Source organism: Ambystoma mexicanum, chromosome 2p, assembly GCF_040938575.1.
Source record: "Ambystoma mexicanum isolate Mex_15411 chromosome 2p, UKY_AmexF1_1, whole genome shotgun sequence".
NCBI classification, from domain to species: Eukaryota; Metazoa; Chordata; class Amphibia; order Caudata; family Ambystomatidae; genus Ambystoma; species Ambystoma mexicanum.
The window spans coordinates 447,104,225-447,130,670 of record NC_090923.1 but is presented as its reverse complement, the minus strand read 5'-3'; the positions used below and the strand labels follow the sequence as shown (position 1 = coordinate 447,130,670).

At 45.9% G+C, this 26,446-nt stretch overlaps 1 protein-coding gene across 6 annotated transcripts in view; it reads left to right on the top strand.

Moving 5' to 3' along the window:
* Positions 1–26,446, top strand: part of UBA3 (ubiquitin like modifier activating enzyme 3) — a 1,318,404-nt gene that overhangs the window by 683,930 nt on the left and 608,028 nt on the right. For all 6 annotated transcript variants that reach the window (XM_069643803.1, XM_069643802.1, XM_069643804.1 and 3 more), the window contains one exon: positions 15,705–15,758. In XM_069643803.1, coding sequence (XP_069499904.1) covers positions 15,705–15,758 — 54 coding nt within the window. The remainder of the gene's footprint in view (positions 1–15,704; positions 15,759–26,446) is intronic.

Genomic DNA, 26,446 nt, shown 5'->3' with positions numbered 1-26,446 from the left:
GGCAGCGACAGGTACGGACGACGAGGTATACGACGAGGATCTACCGTCGTCACCTCCCACCAGGGCTTCTCCGCCCGACGAGATTGGATCGTTCCACTCCATGATCGCCAGGGCATCCGAGCTTTTCCAACTCTGCCCTGAGGAGAAGAAAAAGGAAGGATTCCTTTATCAACGGCGCGAGGCCAAGAGGAAGACGGTCCTCACGGTGCTGTCATGATCTCTGCTTCCAAAAGGTCAGGGTTTTCCCAACTCCCTTGGAAGCAGATCCATAACCCAGGTTCCGAGTGCCAACCAGTCCCAATTGGGACCTTTTGGACCCAGTCCTGGCGCCAGTGGCACCAGGCTCATAAATATGCCCAGTCCCAGCGCTGGAAGCGCCGGGCTCATAATGCTTGGGTGGACTTACCTTCAGCAGACCATGCTGCTTACTTGCCTGCCAGTTGAGCCTCTGATCCTCTTCTGTTTGGAACTACTTTTCCTGTTGGGTGGGGCTGGAGCCACTCCCTAGATTCAGAACACTGGAACTCTTCTGGAAGGCAGGAACTCTTTTCTTACCAGGAACTCTTTTCTTACTTAGGCGTGGCTGTGGAAGGAGACATCTAAGCACTACAGGAGGCTATTTAAACCACACCCGGTGGATGAATCTTGCTTTGCGTTATTCTGCAACCTCTGCAGCAGAACGCTCATCGTGTCTTCTGCATCCGGTCCTGGGCCTAAGGAAAAAGGCTTACCATCCTGAATCCAGTCTTCAGCAACACCTATAAAGACAAGAAAGAACAGGTTAGCATTCCGGCATCTGAAAGGCAAAGGCTTACCATCCTGAATCCAGTCTTCAGCAACACCTATAAAGACAAGAAAGAACAGGTTAGCATTCCGGCATCTGAAAGGCAAAGGCTTACCTACTCTTTGTGCGCTCCGGAGGTCTTCACACTGCATTCCGGCATCTGAAAGACAAAACAAGGTGCGTTTAAAGACATTGGGGAACTTTAATACTCACGTGCCATTACTCCTTTCCACATCTAATCCAGTGGGTATTCCGGCACCCTGCAGCCGCTCCGAACTCGTACCTGCAAAATAAAAAGACAGTTAGAGCGCATAGTGAAGCAGGCAACAAGCGCTTACTTACGTGCTTCCAGGCGCTTCTATTCATCACACGGGCTCCATCTTCAACTCACTTCAGCCCGTCATCCGCCATCGCCGGAACCCTGCAAAACAAGAGACATCATTACTAAAGACTTTAAAGACATTTGAATGACTCGAAACTTACCGTTCGTGCAGTAAACGACGGACAGCAGTCCTCTGAAGTCAAGAGGCATGCGCTACCTATCCAGTGAAGAAACTGGTTACAGCACCCTGCCCCGAGGCAGATGGAGAGCTCGGCATTCACTTACCTAAGGTGAGAGCGTTAACCTTTGGGGGTCTACAGGAGAGGAGAAGAGGAAAGAGATAGGGACACCCCAATAACCCCAGTTCATTAACCCCATATTTTCTATCTGCAGACATCTTACTCTACAGGTCAGGCATACAGTGCACAGAGGTCCAGCCCAAAGAGCCAACCGGGTGCTACACATCACCTTTGAAGATACGGTAGTCGCCCAGTCAAGACCGGCGCCTCTGCGAGAATCAGGTGAGCGTTACAGGTGCCTCTACTGGACGACATTTGGGATGAGGGCCTCGCCCTCCTCAAGAACCCTTCCACGACGCCAGCTAGAAGAGACCGGTACGAGAAGAAGTACCGGGTCCCGGACGCGGCCCCCCTGTGCCTCCGGGCGCAGCCTACCCCGGACTCCGTCGTCTCCGCGGCGGCCAGGAAGAAAGCGGGGGGGGGGGGGGTGCGGCCTCCACATCGACTTCCCCACCGGACGGCGAGGGAAAGAAATTGGACGCTATGGGACGCAGGGTCATCTCGTCTGCAGCGACGACGATTAAAGCGGCCAACGCCTTGGCTATTGTGGCCCGCTACGACAGGGAGCTATGGTACAAACTGGCTCCCCTGTTGGACTTCCTACCGGACGACAAGAGGGCGGATGCCCTGGAGATCCTACAGGAAGGTGAGGTGGCGTCGGACCACGCCATCACTATTGCGACGGACATCGCCGACACTGGGTTTCGCCAGTTGGGCAACGGCGTGTGCCTTAGGCGGCGTGGATGGCTCAAGGCTACGGACTTCCGTCAAGACGTACAGACCAGAGTCCTGGACATGCCGTTCGATGGGAACAACCTGTTTGGGAAAACAGTGGACGATTCCCTTCAGGCCATTAAAGCGGACACTGAGACGGCCCGGGCCCTTGGGGTTCTGCAGCAACGACGGACGCCCTTTCGGAGCAGCGGAGGCAAGGGCGCCTCCAAAGGTTCCGGCGGCGGTTTCTACACCTACCGTCAAGCGGCCCGCTCGTCGTCTCAGGAGGCCTACAGAGGACGAGGCAAGTCTGGCGGACCCCGCCGTCGTCGCCAAGGAGGTCAAGGCGGCAAAGCCTCGTCGAAACAGGATTGAACCGGCCGTGGGGTCGGGCCCCCACCGAAGCACCCCGGTGGGAGGCCAGCTGGCGAGCTTAGTCAGCGTGTGGGAGTCCATCTCCACCGACCGTTGGGTGCTGGACGCCTTAGCCCGGGGCCACGCGCTCGAGTTTCAAAGAAGGTGCCCGCGCGTCCCCCCCGTGGCCAGGAAAGAGCTTCACGTCCCTCAGCTTCTCCTGGAGGTAAAGGCGATGCTCAGGAAGGGCGCCATCGAACTCGTCCCAAAGAGGCTTCGGGGCTCCGGAGTTACTCGAGATACTTCCTCGTGAAGAAGAAGACGGGAGGATGGCGCCCCATCCTAGACCTGCGACGTCTGAACAAGTTCATCAAGGCGCAGAAGTTCCGGATGGTCACCCTCCAGCACGTCCTGGGTCAGCTGGAGGAAGGAGACTTCCTGTCGTCGTTGGATTTGGAGGATGCCTACTTCCATATTCCCATCCTAAAGGGGCACCGAAAATTCCTCAGGTTTGTGGTCCAAGGGCATCACTACCAGTTCAAAGCCCTCCCCTTCGGACTACGGTCGGCACCCAGGGTATTCACCAAGTGCCTTGCACCGGTGGCGGCGCAGCTGCGCCGCGAGGGGATCCACGTCTACCCCTACCTGGACGACTGGCTCATCCGAGCCAAGACGAGGGAGCTCGCCGTGGAGCACACGGCAAGGACCGTCCAACTTCTCACGGACCTGGGATTCTCCGTGAACTACGCCAAGTCCCACCTGGTACCCGCGCAAAACGCACTGTTTCTGGGAGCGAAGCTCGACACAGTGTCCCTTCTGGCCTCCCCGTCGGAGGAAAGGACCAGGTCCATCCTGGGCAAGGTACAGCGGATGTTGGTTTCCGACGCGGCCAAGGTGAGGTCCATCAAGTCCCTCCTCGGAATGATGTCTTCTTGCATCTACCTCATTCCCATGTGCAGGCTCCGGATGCGCCCGTTGCAGGAGTTCCTGGACGCGCGCTGGATCCAAACGACGGGCGGCTTCGAGGAGAGCATCACACTCGACGAGAGTTTCCGCCGAGTGGTCCGGTGGTGGGGCACCCGCGCGCATCTGACGGCGGGCATGGACTTCCAGACCCCAGACCACCAGGAGACAGTGACCACGGATGCCTCCCTGGAAGGGTGGGGAGCGCACACCGAAAATCTGCACGCGAGAGGCCTTTGGCTCCCGACGGAGAAGTCCCTCCATATCAACGTCCTGGAGCTCCGTGCAGTGTTCTGGGCCCTCAGGTCCTTCCTTCCGTCCCTCAAGGGCAAGGTGGTGAGGATCTTCACCGACAACACCACCACCATGTTTTACATCAGGAAACAGGGCGGAACCAGGTCCCCAGCACTGTCCAAGGAGGCGCAGGACCTGTGGCATTGGGCCGTCGCCCAAAGGATGTTTCTGGTGCCGTTTCATCTGGCAGGGATAAAAAACACCATCGCCGACTCACTCAGCAGGGAGCTGTGCTCGTGCCACGAGTGGGAACTACGGCAGGATCTAGTGGATCGCCTCTTCCGACGGTGGGGCAGACCCCAGATCGACCTGTTCGCGACGGCGACGAACTCCAAGTGCCGGAGGTTCGCCAGCAGGTTTCCCCAGGCGAGGAGCATGGGCGATGCTTTCTCGTTCCCCTGGGAGGGCCTGTTCCTCTACGCGTTCCCTCCTTTGCCACTGCTAATCCGGCTTGTCAACCAGCTCAAGAGGTCACGGTGCAGGATGATCCTCGTCGCACCTGCGTGGCCGAGGCAGATATGGTTCCCGGACCTTCTGGACTTGTCAGCGTCCCCGCCAATCAAGCTGCCGGTGGACGCGGATCTACTCTCCAGGGAAGGAGGCGCCATCCTCCACCACGACCGGAAATCGCTGAACTTGCAGGCCTGGCTCCTGCAGCGCTAGAGTTTGGAGGATACGACATACCGGCCGACTGCAGAGAGGTTCTTGCAAAGGCCAGGGCGTCCTCGACTCTTAAATGCTACGGACACAAATGGAAGAGGTTCTCTGTCTGGTGCCACGCACAGAAGATTAACCCTCTACGGATTACGGCTCCCCAGGTACTGCAGTACCTGCTGACGCTGGCCAAAGCTGGACTGGCACACGCGTCCATCAAGATTCATCTTGCTGCGATCTCCCGATACACCAGAACCACGGGGCGGACGTCCTTGTGGTCTCATCGTCTGGTGAAAGAGTTCATGAAGGGACTGTTCAGATCGTTCCCGCCGGTGAAGGCTCCGGCCCCGGCGTGGGAGCTCAACGTGGTGCTGACCAAGCTCATGGGACCTCCGTTCGAGCCTCTGCACTCGGCCCCGTTGAAGTTTCTGTCGTGGAAAACAGCGTTTCTTGTGGCCATCACCTCCGCACGACGGGTGGGAGAGATCCAGGCCCTTTCCTGCAAGGCCCCGTACTTGACTTTTCACGACACGAGGGTAGTGCTCAGGACGCACCCCTCCTTCATGCCTAAGGTACCGTCGGACTTCCATCTCAACGAACCCTTGGTGTTGCCTGTGTTCTTCCCGTCATATTCGTCGCCGGCTGAGAGGACTTTGCACTCGCTGGATGTGGCTAGAGCGCTGAAGTTCTACGTGGACCGCACGAAGTGTTTTCGGAAGACGTCACAACTCTTTGTGAACTTTGGACCTGTCAATCAGGGGAAGGCTCTCTCGAAGGCTTCCATTTCCAGATGGCTCTCCGGCTGTATCATGTACTGTCATCGGTTGGCAAACCGCCCGCTGCCTGGCCGTCCGAGAGCCCATTCCACCAGAGCGATCGCAGCTACCACGGCATTCCTTTCTGGTGTGCCCCTGCTGGACATATGTAGGGCTGCTACGTGGAGGTCGACGCACACCTTCACGAGATTCTACTGCGTCGATCGGGATTCCAGGGAGGAGTCCAGGGTCGGCCAAGCAGTGCTGCGCAACCTGTTCGCCTGAGGGGAGCCTGGTGAGGAGGTAAGATGCTTAATGTTGAGTTTGATGTAATGCTTAATGTTGAGCCTTTGCCACCTCCCGTGGTTGTGCATGTGTGTACTGCTATGTATTCTTTATTCATGAGCATGTGAATCCATGCCAGACCCCATGCTGGAGAAGGAACAAGTTACTTACCTGTAACTGTTGTTCTCCAGCATGGGGCTGGCATGGATTCACATGCGAACCCTCCCGCCTACCCCTCTGCGGCTCTTCACTTGGTCATACTGCCACTTCACGTGCTTCCAAATCTGAAGATGGCTGCCAGAGGCGGTGCTTAGGTAGAGGGCAGTCATTGGCTGTGGTCAGTATGACGCAGAGACCAGTGATTGGTTATTACTACGAAAGACAGATCAGAAACGAAACTGATACTGGTTTTTTTTCTTTACCGAGGATTCCCAGCCTGACGGGGAATATTCATGAGCATGTGAATCCATGCCAGACCCATGCTGGAGAACAACAGTTACAGGTAAGTAACTTGTTCCTTCCTTCAAGAGCTTTCCCCCATTTTCCCCCCCAACTCTTTCCTCCGACATCCCCATCCCCTCACCCCCCAGCTTTAACCACAACTTTGCGATACAGAGTTCAACGGGTATGAGTTCTTTCACTGACCATTGAGTCTAAATCTTCTTTCGGCTGGTGGGGCTCAGATGACATGTGTGTCCGAAGAAGATGAGGTTTGAAAAATTGGGCTTCTCTATCCCGCACCAGTTCGTGGAAGGGGTCCAGACAGTCAAGAATTTTAGATATTTTCCGGTACTAAGAGCACATATCTTCTCCGTGGCCATTACTCCCCAAACCTTGATCCACCACCATGCTGATGTCGGGCCCACTTCGGTTTTCCAGTCCTGCGCAAGGGTCATTCTCGACGCTGATAACAGATGGGGGGGGTGAGGGTGTTTGTCGCTCCTGTCATCGCATATTTTCCCTCTATGGGGACTCCTAATAGAATTGTTTTCGGGGACATCGGTAGTTCAACTCCAGAGATGTCTTTTATGTGGCTTAATATTTCCTTCCAGTAGGACAAAGCGTTGGGACATGTCCACCACATGTGGAATAGGTCTCCCCTCTCACCGCAGTGCCTCCAGCAGTTTGGTGAATATGACTTTGATTTTATATATGCGGTTCGGGCCATATACCATCTGAGGCACAGTTTGTAAGCCGATTCCTTAATCGTGGTGCATCTAGAAGTGCCGTGTGCACGTGTCCATATTCTGTTCCATTCCTCCTCCGTCATTTGACCCTCCTGCAGGGTCAGCTCTAGACCTGACTGCGTTCTTGTGCCCGCCCTCTTCACCGATGCGTGGGTTATCCATTGTCTAATTTGTGCGTATCTATAGCGCTCCGTTTCCCCAATGTTGAATTTCTGCTGACAGTCTGTAAAGAGTAGTGGGGAACCTTCTTTGTACATGTCCCTCAGGAGCAGGATTCTGGCACCTGACCATCCCGCCCAATATTTTCTCTGAAGACCCGGGTGAAGTCTGGGTTGTGCATCAACGCCGTGTATGGGCCCAAGTCGCGCGGGAGGCTTTCTCCCCCCCCCCCCCCCCGGGCTTCCCCCCCCCCCCCCGGGCTTCCCCCCCCCCCCTCCCCCCCCCCCTTGGGCTTTTTTTTCCCCCCCCGGGCTTTTTTTTTTTCCCCCCCCCCGGGCTTTTTTTTTTTCCCCATCCTTTTTTTTTTTCTGTGCTTTTTTTTTCCGGCGACCATTTCTTCATTTCTAAAAGCACCCGCCCCCCCCCTCTCTCTCGATATTCCTCTTTCAGGCTCAACAGGGTTATTGGGGGGGAGTTGACGTGGCTGACTGCTCAATTTTACACCATCCCTTGTGATGCTCAGGTTCTGCCCACCTCAGCATTGGCGCGAGCTCTGCCGCTAAGATATATCTGTCCATTTCTGGAACTCCCAGGCCACCCAGGAGTGGGGGGCGCATTAGGATTTGTTTCTGGATCCTGGGTTTCTTAGCTTGCCATTATAAATTTGAATATTGCGTTTTGCAACTCCCTGATCTTGGCTGGAGGTATGGGCACCCGGATTGATCCTATTACATACAGAAGACTGGGGAGGACAGTCATTTTTACTGCAGTGATGCAGTTTAACCACGACAGTTCCTGGGAGTCCCATCTGAGCATAATTTAATAATAATTAAATAATACAGCATGTCGTCCTGTAATTGTTTACAAAAGGCGGGGTTATGTTTCCCTGATATAGCTTCTTTCGTTCTCTAGTGAGGTGGATTCCCAAGGTATTAGAGCAATTTTCCCCCACCCAGATCACTGGGAATGTCCTCTCCAGCGCATCGATCACTTCCCTCCTTGCCGTGATATTCATGGCTTTTGATTTAGAAAAGTTTATAGAGAATCCCGAGATCTGTCTGAATTCCTCCAGCTGGGCCATTGTTCTGAGCATCGGGTCTTTGGATCTTCCATGAAGAGCATGATGTCGTCCGCGTATAGTGCGATTTTGTGGATCTCCTGACCAAACGTCACCCCCGTTGATTCTGTCGTCTTGTCGGAACTGCATTGCGCATGGTTCCATCGCCATCGCGAAGATCAGGGGGGAGAGTGGGCACCCCTGTCATGTGCCCCTTCTAATCTTGACAAACTCAGTACTTTGTCCGTTTTTATCATGAAGCTTGTCGATGGGTGTTGGTAGTTAGCAAGCACCATCTTGGTGAACTCTGGGCCGCATCCGAAGCGGTCTAAGATCAATTTCAGGTAACGCCAGTCCATGCTATCAAATGCCCGGGTGGTGTCCAGGGCGGCCACTGCAAACACCTGTTGTGTCTGTTGTCCCGCGTCAATGACGTCTAATGCCCTCCTTACGTTATCCTGCGTGTGCCTGCCCGTGATGAACCCTGCCTGGTCATCATGTATTATGTTTGGGAGGATTTTCATTAGACGAGAGGCTAGGATCTTCGCTAAAATTTGTGTCTGTGTTCAACAATGCTATGAGAAGATAGCTCGCGTAATTGTGGGGACCTTTTCCTGGCTTCCCCATATTGGGCTTGACCCTCCCCTTTTCCCTAATTGAATTATATAATCTTTTCAGCGGGCCGAGTAGATGAGAGCAGAATGTCTTATAGTAACCGTTGCCTAGTCCATCTGGGCCCGGTACCTTATTTGCTGGCAGTGCTGATATGGCGTTGCTGACCTCTTGTGCCAAGATTGGGCCCCCGAGGCTGGTTCTATCGTGTTCTGCGATCTGGGGCAGGGGGAGGGAGCCAACATATGAGAGTTGCCGTCCTGGGTCAAGGTTCTCGCTGCTTAGGAGTACCTTGTGGAAACGCTGCATTCTCTTTTTTGTCCAGCTCTGCTGTATGTGGTTTCCATTGTACATCGTTCAGTTGTGCTATGTAATTCCGGACTTTTCGTTTTCTCCATTTTGCGGCGAGGAAACAATTTACCTTGTCCCCATGGATGTAATATGACTGTTTCGTGTATAGCAATGATTGGGCAACCCGGTCTGCAGTATGGTTCTCCAGTTGGGCTCTGATTTTCCGGAGTGCTCTTAGGGATTTTCTTGAGCGACAGGATTTGTGTCGGGCTTCGGCAGCTTTCACCTCCCTTTCCAGCTGTTGCGTCACCAATGCCCGTCGTCAGTTTCTTTCACATATAGAGTATCCGAAACTAACGGCGGCTGAGTGCAGCTGAAGTTGATGTTTCCCATGGGGTTCAATGTTAAGGTGCTAACAAAGGCACATATAGGTGCTTGGTCAATGGGGATACTACTGGCAGTCTTAATATGGGATACATAGGCCAGGCCTCAAGTTACCATACCACAATCTGGTGTCTTATGCATCATCGTAACTAGCTTAGACCCATTACCATATATTTTTCGAGGATAATATCTTTTAGTTTTTTCCCGTACTGGGATCGGGGCTGTGTAGGTAATACTTGAGGTGGTGGGGATGTAACACTGCGGGTTGGTGGGGGGCTCAGAAGTTACATAGGCAGTAAATTACCTTCAGTAATGGCTGCTCCACTCTCTTCTGTGAACTTGCAAAAACCAGCCTGGCCAGCGCGCTGCCGATGGGCTTAAATGCCCAATGGAACACTGGGAAATGTAGTTCAGCAGAACTACCCAGTGCACACAAGGTGGGCTCATGAAAGCTTATACTCTGTGTGATACATCGAAGTAATGGAGTACAGGTCAGTTTGTTGCAAGTTAAATTACGAATTTTACAACAATAAATTGTGCAATTTGAACATAAGCTAGATTGGATCCAAAATACCTCTTTGGGGTCCCCTAAGACACAAACATAGTTGAAGTGCCCCTCATGAAACATGCCTGTTTGTGGAAATCGTTTCTCTCCAGCAGCTACAGTGCATTTGTGCCACCTTGCAACAAATCTGAGGAGTCATCCCCATAAACTGTCTTCATCTGTCCTGTAGCAATGTCAGGCAAATAGAGGGTATAATGTATGTGTGGTTGTTTGCTCACCAGTCCCTTGCCTTTTAATTCTGGTGAAAATGTGCCCCAGTGACAAAATAAGTAGTGAGAAAAGCTGTTAAATCCTCATTAGTTTTCTAATCCTTCAGCCCGGACGTTCTGCTCAGACTGGGGAGTGTGTGGAGTAAAGAGATAGTCGGTATTAAAAGTTGGGCGCATACAAAGACAACTGAGAAGGTAGCAAATATGAAATGTACCCCTCAGCTTCTCCCTGCAGCAACTCAGCTTGTCCTGTTATGAGACACAGGGCACCACTGTCAACTTTTTAATATGGGGCAGCAATCACCAGTGGGGTGATGATAACACTAGGAATGGAAGCAATGCACTTAGTTTAACCTTCTATTGACACATCTACAAAACACCAGGGAATAGGAGCACTTTTTGATTTTAGGTAAGATAGAACTTGAGTTAGAATTTCCCCCTGTAATGTTCCCTCACCCCACAAATAATCAATTCTGAATGGATAAACACAAGCAGCAGGGTAATCAGGAATGACAAAGAGGAACCAGAATTGAAATCAGACCTTCCCTCCCCAAACAAGAGAAAAACTGATTTTAAACCCTGGCAATGCTAAAAAGGACACTCGGAAATGGATGAATAAAATAATGAATGTGTGCAAAAACCTTGAAACAAACAAGTTCTTCACTAAAGCAACAATGTAAAGGTACTAACAATTGCAAGCAATGGATTAGCATGAGCATACAGTTCGAAAAGTGAGTGGAAGATATAAAACAGATTGCAGCAAATGACACGTTGGAAACTTTGCAATTCTTGCCTGAAATTACCCAAACGGTTTTTAATAACGGGTGAAATACACTGATCTGAAGTGCAGTTGGGGGATAGCTATAGATCAGATATATTACGGAGGTGAAATTGGGTCTACAGCTGTTAAACTGAATGAAATAGCCAAGATAGAACGAGGTGCGTTTTTTGAAAAATGGGGCAGTGAAAAACAGAAGAGCGGCATTAAAATGATTTGCAAATTTTAAGTAAACTAGATTTGATGGCTAAGAAAAAGAGGAAGCCACTCGTGAATCTCTACAGTTAAACTGCAGTTGTAACCCTTCACGTAGTGTACCCCGTTTTCTCCAGGGAAAATTAATTATTTAATCAAAATTGCTAATGGCTTATGTTCTATGCAAAACTAAAATGAAGAGAAAATCGGCGCTAACACTAGGAATCAAAGGCAGGGTTTCACAGATAATGCTGACAATTTTAACAGGATATCGGGGTCGGTCAGAAGAGGATGGCTTAGAGAGGGGAACTAAGGACAAAGCAAGGCAAGGTATACTATGGATTTCTATGGGTTCCTATTGATACTCGGTCCACTTTAGTTTAGGATTTTGGGACAGTCAGCGTTCTGGTCACCACACAGATCTGGTCTAACAAAGGACAGCCGGACAAAATCAGCGGGACCGGATCAGCTGGGCAGTTCTGGTTACCGGATAGCACTTCTGGACTGGCAATTCTGGTCACTGGATACTACAGGATTGCAGCAAGCAGTGGGTGGCAGCAGCATGCAGTGAGTAGGATCAGCATACATCCCAAAAACACCACAGCTCTTCCCTTTGTTTATTTGGGAATTTTAGTGGTTTTCAGATTTGAGGCCTTACTGGGAATGGGACCAGCAATGATGGGGTTTGTAGTGGACCCTGGAGCAAGATCAGCAATGTTTTGGCCTTGTAGTTGGAGTCTGGATCTGGAAGATGACGGGTACAGGAACGCAGCACAGGAAATGAGGAAGAGTGTGCGTGTGTCCAGAGTCTTGTCAGGGACCCTTATTTATAATGCCTAGTGACCTCATCAAAGTATAGGCTGGGCAGGGTTAACTAAGCACGCCCGAAGCTACTTGGATTGGGCAGTGGTGCTAGTCTCCGCCTTGCTCTCAACTGGTCGGATTTCCACGGGAATGATGTCAGGTTTGAGGTAGTTTTACAATGTCCAGAAACAGCCACATTTACTTTAAATCTGATTTTACCAAAAACATGCATTTATACAATTGCAATCTCTTAGCAAATTATATACACAGGTTACATATTATATGCAGCACAGATCGGCCAATCCTCCATTATGTGTGACCTTGTTTCACCCTACTACCAGTTTTTTGCGCTTTTCAGTGGGATTTATATTACTCAACATTCTAGAACTTTATACATGGGTGTTGATTATCATGAGGGATGTATGTACAAAAATGCACATTTGCAAAATGGATGCTTTTCTTGTAATCTGTCATATTTTGTAATTTGTTCCCCCATGTTCTAACAACATTGAGTTCGATGAGTTCTAACAAGTCTTAAAAGAAAGCCCATGAAATTATATTTGAAACTGCGAACGTTTTACATTTTTTACTAATTCTTGCTGCAGAGATAAAGTCTTTAAAGTTTATTTATGAAACCTTCTTTGGAAACAAAAGGCAGTCCTTTGTCTATCACTGCACCATTTTTTTTTTCTTTTTCAGCTGTAACCAACTGTCACTTCAGCCCTGTGTGGGGTGGGGGTTCCCAGTTTGAAGGTTTTATGTTCCCCTACACTTGACAGGTTAGTGTTCCAGGACTTCTATTGTCCCAGCCTGGAGCACAGACGAATGTCTGACGTGCGTGTGAACTTTCTTTGTCCTGGCCCATTCAAAGTTTTTCAAGCTGGCAATTATCACTTTCGTGTCCTAAAAGTTTATGGTGTGTCTCCCTCCCTTGGGGAAGTTTCATGACTGGCAACTGGAATAACTGTTTTTTTTTTTGAGGGCTTGCAAATTCAGCCCATGTGTTTATAAACCTTTATTTCTTATTTTGGGTCCTGAATTAAAACAAACCTGCGAAAGAAGATAGCCATTGTGTGCATCATCACCACTAACATAATCTCTTTACATTGCTAAGTAAGCAGGCTTTCATTCAACCGTTTATTTTTAAACGGGCCATTTTTTTTCTTTAGTCAGCACAGCCCATTTTTCCACATGTTAAAAACTGCTAGCATTTCGTTCTTTAAATTCGGTTTGTCATCTGTCTTTCCAATATGGTTTACACGACAGTCTGGACAAGATAAAGGGCTCCATAAAATTGACATGTGTACATACAGCTCTGATTCTTTTTCAAACGGTGATTTTGACGCTTTTTAGCCAAAGTTAAGTGCTTTTCCATGTTTGATGCAGTACAGCTTTGGTTGGTTTTCAGGTTTTAGCTGGCACAGCCTGTCATTCTGGAATAAGGCTTGGTTTTGCTGAGGGACAGTGGGGATATGCATGGGCATGGCCTTATTAATCACAGTGGTTGGGGGAAGAACAGATGGAAATATTGTCAGAGCAGCATTTTTAAAGGTGAAAAAGGGTTTCTTTTCATGGTGATTCTGGCTTTTGCAGCAAAGCAACGCTGCCTTTTCACTCGATTCAATTTATATGTTTTATAGCACAATGGCAAACTTTTTCAGTGTCCCCTTGTTCCATCTTGCCTGAAGTGTGCTGGGCAGGATGGTGCAGCCATCTTGTTGCTGCTGCCAAAACGCAGTTTTGAGGTCCTGGTTCGCACAGGAGCCAGCGCAGCCAGGTTGCTGTTTCTCGCGCAAATGCTGCTTGGTGATGTGGTACAATGCACTTGAGTGGGTCAATATATCCCACACCTTTCCCCGATAAGTGTTGGGAGGTAAGGTGTCACAGAAGCATTCGCATAGCAAGTCCCACCCTCTTCCTTGTCATTGGTGCACAAAAAAACAGGCTGACTCAGATGCGATTCCAGTTCATCGGACGATAAGGGTAAGTGGTACCCGGAAAGGGTGTGTCTAGGGAGCAGTAGCAGGAATTAAAAAAGCAGATGATGAAGGTCTTGGAGAAGGCCTTGGTAGATGAGACTTTTGCCTCGATTGCGCAGGCAGATTCGGCTCAGACTACTTTGATTTGTCTGGCACGAAGGAAGACCAAGGGAGGTCCAACACCCTTCGAGACCTCAGAGGAGAAGCCTACTACTGCGCCTCTGTCAGGCCTTGTATCCTTAGTTGTCCCCAGGGTTTATGTGCATGCTCTTGTTGGTTCCCGGGGCTCACCCTCTAGTGCCTGTTCTTGTTCGGTGTGCTGCGTCCGCTCTCACTTATGGAGCACCTGGTCTGCTTCCCCTTTCGCCCTCTTTGTCTCTTGGCTCCCTCTGGGTCGAATTGCCTGGCATACCTGTCGCTGCGTCTGGGGAACTCCACTGCACCCCACCCAATTCTGCCTCCTTGTCCCTCTGGTCTCTTGGGGGCACGGGATCTCGTTTGCTCCTCCTACGAATGCTGGGTGCATGTGGATTCTGTTCACTGTCGGGCGGGAATGCATCTGCTGCTGCGCTCTTCAGCTGTCCCAAGCAGACCTCTTGCTTCCTCAGCAATCTGCTCAGGAGCGTTTCCAGCGTTATTCCGCTCAATGGGCCGCTATAATACCCGTTATTCTGTGTATCTTGAAGCAGCAGATGTCCAGTTGCGGCGCACCCTACAGTCTCTTACGGTTGTGCACTTTCTTAGTTCAAGATGACTTTATTTCTTGCTGTATTTGTCAGATCGATGCAGGATCAGGCAGGAGCGATTGTGTGGCACGTTTTCACTGCATGGCAGTCAGCCACGCCCGCTAGTGAATAAAATACTTATGAATATTAAGAATTGTAATTGTTTTAGTGTATGCATTTATAGTTTTTTTTAAATGAAATTCTTGGGCAATATGATTGTATATGAAACTTAACTTAATAAAAATAAATACTGTTCTCATCTTTCTGGCTACAGGATTAAGGTGTGCTAATCTTTTGATACTTTGTTGGGGCAGCAATCTAGCAAGGAACCTGATTTGACTTCCTTGTATCAACTTTTCATATTGAACTATGCTTAAAAGTACAAGAGGGTGGAAAGAGCCGGTGGGAGATTCATCTGAGCAGAAGTCTTTTAGTTATGAATTGTCAGCTTGGGTTTCAAATATTGTACATTTCATTGTGTTATCTTTGTGTATTAAACTAATCTTCACAAAAACAAATTCAACAATATCATTGCATAGAGTTTGAATGGGTGAGAAATGTATTTTTGCACTTCAGATTTCCATTTTTATACAGGGAGTCTCTGATGCATGATTGTGAAAGTATTGTGCTTTTGCTCATATTATATTTGTATAATCTTGGTTATATCTGACAAGTTCTATCCTATCATTTGAATCGTTTTTGCCCCATGTAAAATCTAACTTTCACTTTTGCCTTCAGAAACTTCCAGCGTGAACCATTTTGATGGAACATTTTTGTAGACTTTCCTTTTAGTGGAAAGAGAGAGTCCTATGTAATCCATATAGATGTCACTGTGTAACAGTTTCTCGTTTTAAGTCTGTTCATATTCAAATGTTATTAGGTTAGCCATAAATTGGTGGGTTGAGATTTTTCCTGTTTGATGCATGGTGCAGGGATGTTATCGCTTGGGGATGAGGGAGGAGTGGTTGAGGAAAATTAAATGCGATAGTGGTCAGATCAATCACCTTTGCCAGTGATATGAACTTCTGGGCAGCTTCAAATGTACATCTTGTAGAGTAGTTGTTGCTGGGGATAGGGGCTTTAATATTAGAGGCAATAAAACTAAGATAAGCAGGTTTATTAGTTTCACAATGAGATTTGCACTGGAATCCTGCCTGGAAAGCTTTCAAATATTGATTTCTAGACCCTTTAATGGTGTGGTCATTTATCTACTGGTATGGATATTTATTATTAAAAGGTGTAGAAAACTTAATTGAATTGTGCACATACCATTCAAATATGTCAGCCTTTTAGTATTGGTGGTATTTCAAACATGTTTCTTTGCCTTTTTTTCAGGGGTAGTAAAACGAATTATACCAGCTGTAGCTTCTACAAATGCAGTTATAGCAGGTACAAATCTTAACACTTTTTGGCAATTTATCTTTTATTTTCATTTTAGGAATCTTAATTTTTTTCCAGAGAAAGCTATTGGTAATCTGACACTGTCATTTGTAAACTACATTGTGGTTTTCTTGTACTTATCTTACTTTAGGGCAGTGTAATCGTTAGTGGGATCGAATAACGTAGAATTGGTTTCATTTTGAAAATGTGATCTTTTGTATTAAATGAGCAAGTAATAAACTTAGTATTCCTGGTCTCAAACTACATTATTAAGACAACTTAGATGAAGCATCCAGTCTCTCCAGCCCAAACAAAAGAAATGAATACATCCATGAATGTTCACCGACTCCCACCCATCCCAGGCACAACCCATAGCGTGACGGCTGCCCCAGAAATGATGAAATGAGCATCAGAGGTTCCTTTACCCCATTTCAAGTAGCATTTCAAGGGCACAAATGGTACATATCTACTAGCATAGGTATAGGGCACATTTTAACATTAGCAGCCACAAATAAGGTATACAGACTCTTAACTCATTGCCCAAAGGCATGTTGGCGCTAAAACAGCAGGCACAGTTAGACAGGCAGTAAAGAAAAATTATTTAAACACAAAAGTCTTCAGGAGTCGACGGAAGAAGAGATGGTCTTTAGTAGCGCATAAAGACTGTGGAAGCGAGTTTCACAGCTTAGAAAGCATGACCAGCCACCCGGGTGAGCCGAAAACGAGGCACTTGAATGGTAAGTGGCTCCTGAGACTTTAAGGGGCTATTAAGCACATAAGGGCAACATTTGAGCTGCAGGTATTCCGCTTCTATGCCATAAAGGTCCTGCTGCGCTATGCACATAGATTTAAATTGGACTCTTTGAATGGTAGGAAGTCAATGTAGCTGTCTCAAGGCAGGTGAAATGTATATAGCGAAGGCACCACCGCGTGCGCGCGCATCAGTAAGTGAGCTCGCAAGTGAGAAGGCTGTTTGGCTGGTGATTCTCCTACAGTTGTTCGATGTGCAGGAGGAAGCATGGTTATACCTACTTGAGGCGAAACTACATCGAACACAATTGAAATGCCCCGCCTACCCGCACCCAGAATTCCCATTTAAACGTGGTGCACGAGCAACAGCGCGCGCACCAGTAAGTGAGCTCACAAGTGAGAAGGCTGTTTGGCTGTTAGGGTTTAGCGTGGGCCGGGGAAAAAGTTTTTAATGTGAGATTCTGATATCAGACATACACATATAGGTAAACCCTTATTGCAAATTTGGGCACATGCTTAGTTAGTGGATGTGATTTCACTGGTAGGTAATTTTGAGATAAATGTGGGAGCGGCCACTTTTGTGGTGTACCCCGTGCCCGTGAATACATAAGGTTGGCGATTTGAAGTCTGAACTCTTTACAACATATTCTACTGCTTTGACTAATAGTTGTACATTAAGATTGATGATGAAAAAAAAAATGTCATTAAGAAAGAGCCAGTGATTGATATTTTTGCAGCGGCTAACACGCTCAGAGCAAGTCTGGCGCTTTCAGGGGCTCTGCCTCCTCCCTGTGAGGAGGAGGTGGAACTTTTTTAATGTGCTCAGGCATGCTCGAATGCTCTTAAATCAATCAAATTAAATCAAACCGGCTCTATGGATAGTGAGGATGCTTCTACCACTGTTCATGGATGACCCGTCAAATGAAATATTGAAGGATAAACCTAAATCTAATCCACTGTTAAGTGGAGCTTCACCGTTTGGGGGGGAGGGAGGCGCACTAGCCCTAGCAGATCCTTTATCGACACTCTGAAAATGTTTCTAAATAGCAAGTTTAACCTACTTGGTCTCTCCACTAACAATGATATATATTTATGTTGAGGATCGGAATGCAAATGAGAAGGGGTCTGATTTATCCATCAAGCTGGGCATATTTAATAGGCTAATTTTGCAAGAACTACATAAACAGACCGAAGTGCTGAATAATGTACTAACTGAATTCGGTCAGTTTCCCATTAAAATATGCAAAGCATTTCAAGTTTTGGCTGTAACGACTAATCTAGACAGACAAATTACAAATTCGGACAAGTCTTATGATATGAAAACGAAAGTCAACGATTCCAATGTCAGCATCGGGTGAAGTGATAGTGATTACTTACTCAATACTCAGGGAACGTTTGACTGAAGATAAAATTAAAGAAGGGGTTAATAAGTGTAAAGCTATCATGTAAACCCGATTGTACCGCCCAATGAGAGTGGTAACTTTAAAGTTAAATTATCTAAAAAACATGAAAAAAAATGATTAAACTGACTGACGCAAAAAATGTGAAGTCTAGGAAATTTCTCAGGGACAAGGGCTGAAAAAATACAATTGAAGCGGCACGAAACGAGATGGAGACACCAACCTTTCTTTCTTGGGAATTAGAAAAAGCTTCTATTGGTATCGAGAAAGAAACTTTTCCCCCAAGCCTAATAAACAAAAGTGACCAAGCTACTTAAAGCGAATATTATGAGGGCGAAAAAACTATGTCCGATGTAATGAAAAAGAAAAAAGAACCTTGCAATATTGAAATGCAACTTAAAACCATTGAATATGGTTTGAATGACATTTTCGAGATCTTTAAAAACTCAGCAGCCCCATCCAGAACAGTGACACCTATATCTGTGAACTGTAACAGTTTGATACATGACATCAAAGAGAGCAATATTCTATCGGAAGTTGCCGATAAGAACGTGCAATTAACTATTACCTTAGGTCCGATAATACTGAAAAAAGAGTTACTCAATTGATTAACTCCGGTTTAGGTCACAAGGACTGGAGACAAGGGTTTAACCAACCATATATAAACTTCAACTTTGAAACAGAGCTTTAACTTTCCATTGATCTCACTAGTCATGGCAATATTGAACTTAGTAGCATAGGAGAACAGATCAGTAATGGCCAAGAAAATCCACAATTAAGCAAAAAGGAAGTTACACAAATTGTACAAAAGATACTGGCTGAGAGAAGGCCTATAAATGAAAATGTGCATCCAGTGTCTAATGATAAGAATCAGGAAATGTATATACACACAGATTCTGAAGTGAAGTCACAGGAGTATATAGGCAATGCGAACATGTACCAAGATTTAAGAAAGCCAGCTCTTCCTGAAAGCCAAACTTAATTTTGAGTGTTCTATTCAATGAAGGAGGACGGTTATCGCTGAATAGGTCCTTACATCATGTCCTTGTTTGCAGCTATTCCAGAACTATGTTTAATATCCTCAGCTGATATATTACTGGTTGACTTTATTCACAAACGTAGATATGACTTTGTCCGTCTGGTCATACCTTCTCCTTTAGTGAGGTCCTTACTGATGATAGAGGTGGAAGCATTGCAGAGGAAGGGGTTTCGATCTCTTCCCCTACATAACAGTAAACCTGGGGGGGAGGAAGAAAGGGACAAGAGGAATGTAGAGGGGTCGGTTCAGTCAGCTAAAGAGGAGTCCTCCAATCCCAATAATGTGATGGGCTCGGATAAACAAGATTGGAGATAGTTGGCATTATCTTTAAGAGAGTCAATTAATACCTTAAAAGAATTAGGAAAACCTCTCTAGCACAGTAGAGAAATTGAGTTTACTCAGTTGGACCTCTCGTGGATGTTTCCACTTAATGAACATTGACAAATTGATGGTTGATCTATCATTTTATGATATTATCCTACTACAGGAGACGTGTGCTCGAGGCAAGTTGCTATTCGAAGGTTTTCACACGGTTGATATATGTGCTACAGGGGGTGAGAGAGGTCGACCCAAGGGAGGTCTTTTATTGGCCAATAATCCAGTAACTCAAATTGAAAGAAGGGGTGAATGGCCAATTTTGAATTTTGTTAACAGTGACCTTCAATGTTAAAGCTTTAGGTTTTTTTTTCCACTTTTAATTACTAATGTATACTGGAATACACTGGAGCATTCGGATAACCAGTTGGAGAAAGAACTTAATTACCTGGGATGAAAATTGACCAGTGCCTTTTATGCCAACCAAGGGTGCCAAATTGTTATAGCGGGTGATTTTAATGTGGACTGTAATATTAATCAGACAATAGGCGATGCTTAGAGAGCTAATATGGCTATCAATAATGCTAAAGGGGGAAATACCAAACTTAGAGGAGCCTTATGGTTAACCTTTATTCGGGGACTAGAATTGATTGCAAATAAGCTTCCAACTTGGAAAGCCAGGGGAACTACCTCAAAAATTGGTTATATATTTCTGTCATGCGAATTGGGTAAACATATGTTCAATTTTACATTGAAGGCCACGTCCACTAGTGATCATTGTATGTTATCAATTGACTTTGCAAAAAAATTCCCAGAGAAACACTGAGCTATTACAATGAAGTTATTTTGATAAATCCTAGAGGGAATAGAATGAGATGGACCTATAATAAAACAGGCAGGTTCACATCAACAATGATTTATGATTACATAGAATTTAAAAAAAAATGATTTATGATTGTGATACATCGTCGTTAGATCGACGAATGCAGAGATATTCAGTTAACAACTTTGTGCCGTATATAAATAAAATTATTCATGGTACTAAAAGAAAAGGAAAGATTGTCTCAAGTAACACCCCAAAGAAAATTCATAAACACAATACTGGCACTGAAGTACATGACCAAAAAACGCTAATGCAGAAAGAAATACGATTACTCCTGACAAAGGGAAAACATGATCTACTTATAGTGAATAAGATTAAAAAGGTTAAACAACATTTTAAGAATTGGTTGATTGGTCATAGGGGCAGAATGTCTCAACTTGATGGAGAAGAGATGTTGAACTCGCTGAAGGGCTACAATTCATCTAATTTTTGGAGTCTGATTAACAATCTGGGACATACTCAGAAATATATGACCTTTAAATCCCATTACTGAAACGATATGGTTAGACCACTTTTCTACGTTATACAAAGATAATGCTAAGGTATTTCTGAAAGAAACCAATGATGAACTAGAATGGTTATTGGACAACTCAATTGATACTGTATCCAGCTTGTTTATGAGATCCAAGAATTCTGTTGCTCCAGGCCCAAACAATTTATCAAATAAAATCTTGAAACTTAGATGTCATATTGGGCCAGGGTTCTCTGTATACTCTTCAACGATGTCCTTAAATCGAAGACTATACCTCGATCTTGGAGACTGTCCATTGTTCTTCCAGTCTTTAAAAAAGGCCCCTGTTTAAGCCCTAGCAGTTATAGACCCATTGCAATAGCCGATCCAGATTCAAAAATCTTTGCATCAATGATCCTATTAGATATCCAGAAATGGATTACTGCAAATCACATCCTGGATATAAAACAAATTGCCTTCAAGAAAAATATGGGCATGGACTGCAGGGGATTGATAATACGTAGGGTTGCAGAATAAAGCATTGCAGAAGGGTGCTATTCTGATTTGTATTGTTTCCATGGATCTTAGCATGGCATTTGACATGGTGGATTGAGAGATCTGGCCATGCCGAACCATCTGTTAGACATAATTATAGCATTGTACTCGGATACGAGATTAAATGTTTGTTTAAATTAGATGGTTTGCTGTCTACGTAAATTTATATAACTAATGGGCTGAGACAAGGCTGCAGGTTGGCCCCCACTCTTTTTAATCTTTATGTGAACGGAGCAGAGAACGCTCTGAAAGATGAGGGACTGGTCTCACCAAAATTGGGAAATGTCTGTATAGGATGGATTGCCTACGCGGACAATTTTCTGTTATTAGACACTACTAAGGTTGGTCTACAACGTCTGATCAATTAATTTGGGAAATTTGTTAGCGAACTACAACTAAAAATGTATCTTATGAAAACTACTATCCTGCGTCTGGGAAAAGCTAACAGGAGTCAAATGTCTTATGCATGGGTCTGTGAAGGTAAACCTATAAAAAGTCAAAGTGCCTTAAAATATCTGGGATATTATTTTTCTGGTACACGGTCAATCACTTTGATTAAAAATGATCTGAAATTAAAGGCTGAAACAGCACTGCAGCAAATGTGTATAATTAAAAAAATATGGTAAATTCTCCATGACTCCGCTGAGAAAATTTTATATAATGAAAGTTCTGCCAAGGTTATTATATGGTTTAGAATTTTTTTTATATGGACTATTTAAAGTTGGTGGAGGGTATTGTATGGAGAGGGACTCTGTTTTTCCTGGCTAAGTGTGTCCCAATAGAATTTATTAGGTACAAATTTGGGCTCGAATCACTGAAATCTTGTCTACTATGGAAAAGAGCGCTACTATGGAGGAAATTTATAATTAATGAAAAGGAAGATCTATATGTTATAGCTGGTGCCGAAACCTCGGGTGATTTTATGAGTAAAATGAAAATGGAGGTAGAAGAGTTACTACAAAATTTGGGGGTGTCTGTTTCTACATTGCTCACAAATCCCGTTAAGGTAAAACAAATATTGAGGCAATGACTGGCAATGCAACAAGACAGTTATTTTACAATCCAGCGTTTACTGCCAGGCCTACTCCTTTCGGAAATTTTATACTAAAATGGAGGTCTATCTGAAGAAATATCGTAGTAGGAGGATACGGAATTAATATATGTGATTCAGGATGAATGTGATGTACACTAACTATATTAATAATATTCGGAACAGGAATAGTGACACACCAAAATGGTGCAGATTTTGTAAAATTGAAGGTACAGATGAAACACTTGAACATATTGTACTTGTTTGCCCCGTTCTTATTCCTCAAAGAATTCTGTATTTTGAACAATTTGTGAATTCGATTTACTTTAACAGAGAACAACTATGGTATCAAATGTTGCATGGGAAATCAACTGCTTTAAAGATTTGCGTAACAGCTTTTTTGAAAAAAATGTGATATCACTACAATAATTTGTGCCAGTAGGCAGGATCCGTAAGAAACTGTAATTCACTGAACAGATTTGACATATACCATTCTGTGAAGATAATAGTGAGGTAAATTACTATTCATGAAAATAAGTGTTAGGAATCCAAATTGTTTTTAAGCTTTTATGCACACGAAATGCATGATACTTCTGTTTTGTAAAATGTTTTATATGATAATTGAAGTATTTTCTTTTATGGTTTTTCTATGTAATAATTTCACTTAGTGATTTTGTAAAGGTTTAAATAAACCAAAACAAAAAGTATAGAGAAAAGGATTCCGAGTTACCTCTCTTGCTGCTGCATTTTGCTGCTGCATTTTGCAGAATCTGGAGGCGGCTGACCGTATGATGGCTGTGCTAGGTAGCGGGAATTGCAGTAGTCGATTGTGCTAAGCACCAAAGAAGTTACTGCAGGTACATGCAGCCGTGGTGGAATGAAAAGAAGCACCTTACACAAGACCCTAAGTTTGTAATGCCCAGATTGGCATACAGATGCTACTTGTGCCTCGAGAGAGGGAGAGGATGAGAGCGTTACACCTAAATCCTTCACCATCGACACCGGGCTGGGAAAGATCCAAGAGAAAGGGGTCAGAAAGAGAGTCCATAGGGAGCGAGCATAAACAGGGGCCTTACACCAGGACTTCTGTCTTATCCCCATTCAACTTGAATTAGTTGTCGCTCATCCGGCAGTCCTCAGCCTCAAGGCAACCTTGCAGCTGAGACACTAGATTGGGCCGAGTCAGATCTAGCCAAAAAAGTATCGGAGTGTCATCAGCATACCAGGTTGCACTGGAGGCTATGTGAGTGGATGAGCTCCACCAGTGTTTGGATATATATGTTGAATAAAGTGGGTGACGAGGCAGACTCCTGGGGGAACCCCACAGAGATTGAGGGGAGGAAAGAAAAGGGGTAAGTGCGAGAGATTGAACCCGACCTGACAGCAAAGACTTAAACCAAAGCAGTACCTGCCAGACTATCCCAGCCCCGGAGAGGCGATCAAGCACGATTGAGTGATGAATGGTGTCAAAGGCTGCTGACTGATCTAATAATATCAGTGCCCCCACTCCACCTTGATCTGCGAGACGGGCTAGGTCATCTGCAACCGATACCAACACGCTCTTTGTGCCACGGCTGGGGTGGAAACAAGATTGAAAAGGGTCAAAGGAGTGAGAGGATTACAATAATAGACTAAGAAGCAGAGAAATTAAAGACACTAGCAATTTCACACGGAAAGGCAATAAGGAAATGGGGTGGAAATTAGCCAAAATAGAGGTGTCGAGTGAGGGCTTCTTTAAGAGAAGGGATCACCAATGCGTGTTTAAGATCAAGAAGCATGACACCTGATTGGCAAGAATGGTTAACTGCCTGGGCAACCCACAATGCAATAGATTTACATCTGGCCAGTGGGATGGAATTAAGCAGGGATGAAGATTTTAATTTGACAGTGGCCAGCAGTATGCCCTCTAAGGAGAAGGATGGAGAAGACGACCATGAAGTGGTTGGGACATATGCTAATGGAGCAGTCTCATATCTGCCCGTCTTTAAATCGGACAAGGTGATTTAATCATGGATCTATGCAATCTTACTATTGAAAAAGGTGGATTAAGAGTCACACAGCTCCTGAGATGGGGTAATCCCAGCCTGATCAACCAGGGGTCGGAGGGATAATAAACAAATACCCTTGAATAGTTCTCTGGGCTGATTAACAGCTGATTCCACTTTACCTGAGAAACTTATTTTTTGCTCTGTTCATAGGTCCATGGTATGCCAGAGTAGCGGTGCGAAATAACCTATGGTCGCCCTGCTCGTATGACTTCCTCAACTCTGCTCTGCCTGCCTCTGTTTTAGCCTCAGTCATTTTTAATTCTTCATCATACCAGGCTTCCGAATGGGGGCCTCGCTGTTTACACAGTTTGAGGTGTGATGCAGTCCGCGGTAGAAGAGAATACTAAAGCAAGGTAGGATAGCCCACGGACTGCAGCCCTATGCAGCCAGTGGCAGTTTCCTCCACCACCTCACCGGTGATGACTGAGCGCCAAATCTGTTTCTAGGTCTTGGGTTTAGGATGGGCTACAGCCTCTGTCTCTGCCTCAGTAGCAAACAGAATCAAGAAATTATCTGACCATTCCAGTTCCTGTGACGTATACACAGTGACCAGCCTGCGAAACTAAAATATAAGATCTAAAATGCTCCCCATTTGATGGGTTGGCCCAGCAACATGTTGCTGAAGGCCAAGATCCAACAAAGCCGATACGGAATGAGCAATATTTATATATTTATCCCTATTAATCCTTACATTGAAATAGCCCACTATCTCCAGCCCAGTATATTTAATCTGGAACTCAGCGGTGAGTTCAAGAAAAGTGTCACAAAAAGTTGATTGAAACGGGGAGGCCTCTTTAAAGTTAAAACATAAACAGAAGCCTTAACTGAAAAATTAACCAACAGGGCTTCCATGTTAACTTAGTGCTCAAATGGTATCGCGCTGGCAATCAAGGTAGATTTGTGTATCAGAACAATACCGCCATTAGGATGATCGGAAACCCGATCCATGTGGATAATGTAATCTGCTGGAAGGCCCTGTGCTATCATAGCCCCTGGGTTATCACCTAACCAAGTCTCTGTGATGCAAGCTGCATCTGGAGTGTGGTCGGAAAGATCGTATCATGTGAATGTGCTGCTAAAGACTGGGCATTAAACGTGATACCTGATTGAACAATTGTGAAGAATCTTACTGATCCCTCACTGAAACTCTGCCTAAAGTCTCCTCCCAGGTGGCCAGGGAAAAACCAACGCTTCGTGACCTTGGGTGTGATGTACTGCTGTAGGATCCCCTGAGAGGAGACGGGGCCCAGGGTGATGAGATCCTGTGGGATGAGACACAGAATTTGTCCTGTGACAAGGAAAACCTTTCCAGGTTTCCAAAACAGGTAATGGCTTATTGTCATTGTGATATCCCTAACCCACATATATAATCTGGGGTTCTGAACACAAGTATTATGAAATCTAAGAAAACCTAACAAATAGAAAGACGCTTAAATGTTATTCAGGATGCATACCTTCCTTACAAAGGTTTAGTGTAAAGGAATCTGTAAATGTGGCCTTAAATGGATGGTCTTCCCCTGTACCCACACATTCTATTGGTTTACTTTTAAATAACCTTAAGGGAAGTAAACTGACCCTTAAAGTTAAGCAACCACCTAAAAGAACTGACTTAGTTGGGGACTACATGTCCCATAAGTACTGGGACGAAGAAAAGGGCTGAAGAAGCATGTCAGCAGTGTCCGGCAATTACACCTAACAGCCCACACCTGAACTAACCTGTGAGGCGTTTAAAGGTCCCCTCAGGTGCAGGCAATAGAAGAGAGGAGGAAGCTGGAACTTGACTGGAGTGCATGCAGCAGTAGGAGAAAGAAGGCACAGAGCAGGCAAACAAAGCCAAAGTGGGAGAACCAGAGGGATGCCGGAACATGGATGTAGCAGATTTCAACTGCTTGTTCTGAGCGGGTCCTGTTCTCCCCCCCCCCCCCCAAACCCTGAAGTACAGAGGCCGCACAGCAGAAGGCATGCAGAGAGGCTGTCTTTCCCCATGTGACCCTGATTGCAGTGTTTGCTGGACAGGCAACTTGTCTGAGACCGAAGCAGGGATCTGTCGGCGAGTTGCAGGTCTCCGGAGCGAGAGGAGCTCCATACTAGAGTGGCCGGGCGGAGACACCTGAACAGAGGACGATGTGGGTCCCTAAGCAGCTGGAAGTAGTAGTTGTGCCCGAAGTCGTGGAAGCCGAGCAGCCTGCAGAACAAGGATACCAGAAGCCGGTGAGTCAAACCTGG